General features: G+C 31.7%; 1 protein-coding gene across 1 annotated transcript in view; it reads left to right on the top strand.

Annotated features, from left to right (window-relative positions):
- Positions 1 to 900, top strand: part of ARHGEF38 (Rho guanine nucleotide exchange factor (GEF) 38) — a gene marked incomplete at its 5' end in the record, with an annotated part of 76,931 nt that extends 76,031 nt beyond the window's left edge. The window contains one exon of the mRNA XM_008583899.1: positions 440 to 900. Coding sequence (XP_008582121.1) covers positions 440 to 625 — 186 coding nt within the window. The remainder of the gene's footprint in view (positions 1 to 439) is intronic.
- Between the last annotated feature and the right edge of the window lie 483 nt (positions 901 to 1,383).

Genomic DNA, 1,383 nt, shown 5'->3' with positions numbered 1-1,383 from the left:
AGAATTTAACTGTTCTCTTGCTAAAACTTTAGGGTTATTCCTACTCCCCTCCCATTTTTTTTTATCTTACTTATGGGTATTGCAATAATATTGCTGTGCAAAAATCTCTGCCAATGTTTATATTTCTGCAGAAGAGATTCTTAGAACTATTATTAATCCAACAATTCAATTTCTTAAAACTAATGTTAAGAAATATATTAATAAAAAATGCCAATTGCCCTCAAGCATGGACACTTTATACTCCTGCCAAAAGAATAACTATTGCACTCCATTCTTATCTTGATCATATTTTAGCAAAATAAATCTAACAGGAGTTGGGCAATATAATTTCTAAAAAATAAGAAAGCTTTAGCATTGCTTCTAAAAGCTTGGAAACTTTTACTATGTTTTTCTAAGTTTTAGTTCTGGTTCCAATAATGTCATTTGCTTCTTTGTCTAGATTTTCTATGCAGTTCATGCTTTTCAAGCACGGAGTGACCATGAACTCAGCCTTCAGGAGTACCAAAGAGTCCATATACTTAGATTTTGTGACCTAAGTGGCAATAAAGAGTGGTGGTTAGCTGAAGCTCAAGGGCAGAAAGGATACGTGCCTGCTAACTATCTTGGGAAGATGACTTATGCTTAAGAAAATAAGCCTTTGACTTTTATTTTCTGGCAAATTGTTGATTGACTACCTCATAAAACTGACATTACAAAACTATGGACCAAAAAGCAAGAAACCTCCGAAATACATAAACTGATACTACATCAGGTGTTAAGGAAGCTTGTACTTCTTCCAGGATTATTTCATAGATGTATTATAAAGAATACATGCTGAAGGAAATACTAAGCCAACGGAAACAGCAAAGCAAACAACCCAAGCTCCAACTATCAACTACTTAAAAGTGGAAATCTTTCCGAAGGATAAATGTATTCTTTTATCATCATGAATAACTGGATATAATAACTGGATATAGGATAAGTTTTTTCAGTTTACTGTAATTTTTTTTACTGCATTATGTATTTTGCCTCAAATATGTTTTTGTTTTTTATACTTCTTTGTTGTACATGCATGTGTTATATGCATACACACATGTACACATATATGTTGTGCAGTTTGTATGTGTGTAAAATATAAATAATATACATATATGCATAAATCAGAGTATACTAAATACACGTAAGAATAGGAATTAACAGCAAACTAGATGTCTTTGATGTGGAGCCTTTAATATGTTTTGAACCAAAAGAAAACAAAACTGATTTAACATGATATTAATAATAGCTAACATTTACTGAATGCATACTACGTGCCAGACATTGTTTGAAATGCTTTCTATGTAGTAACTTATTGAATCTCATAACATTAGGAGGAAACCATGGCCCAAAGAAGTGAAGTAATTA

Source organism: Galeopterus variegatus, unplaced genomic scaffold, assembly GCF_000696425.1.
Source record: "Galeopterus variegatus unplaced genomic scaffold, G_variegatus-3.0.2 Scaffold3074, whole genome shotgun sequence".
In the NCBI taxonomy this organism is placed as follows: Eukaryota; Metazoa; Chordata; class Mammalia; order Dermoptera; family Cynocephalidae; genus Galeopterus; species Galeopterus variegatus.
This window is presented reverse-complemented; position numbering and strand designations above follow the sequence as displayed.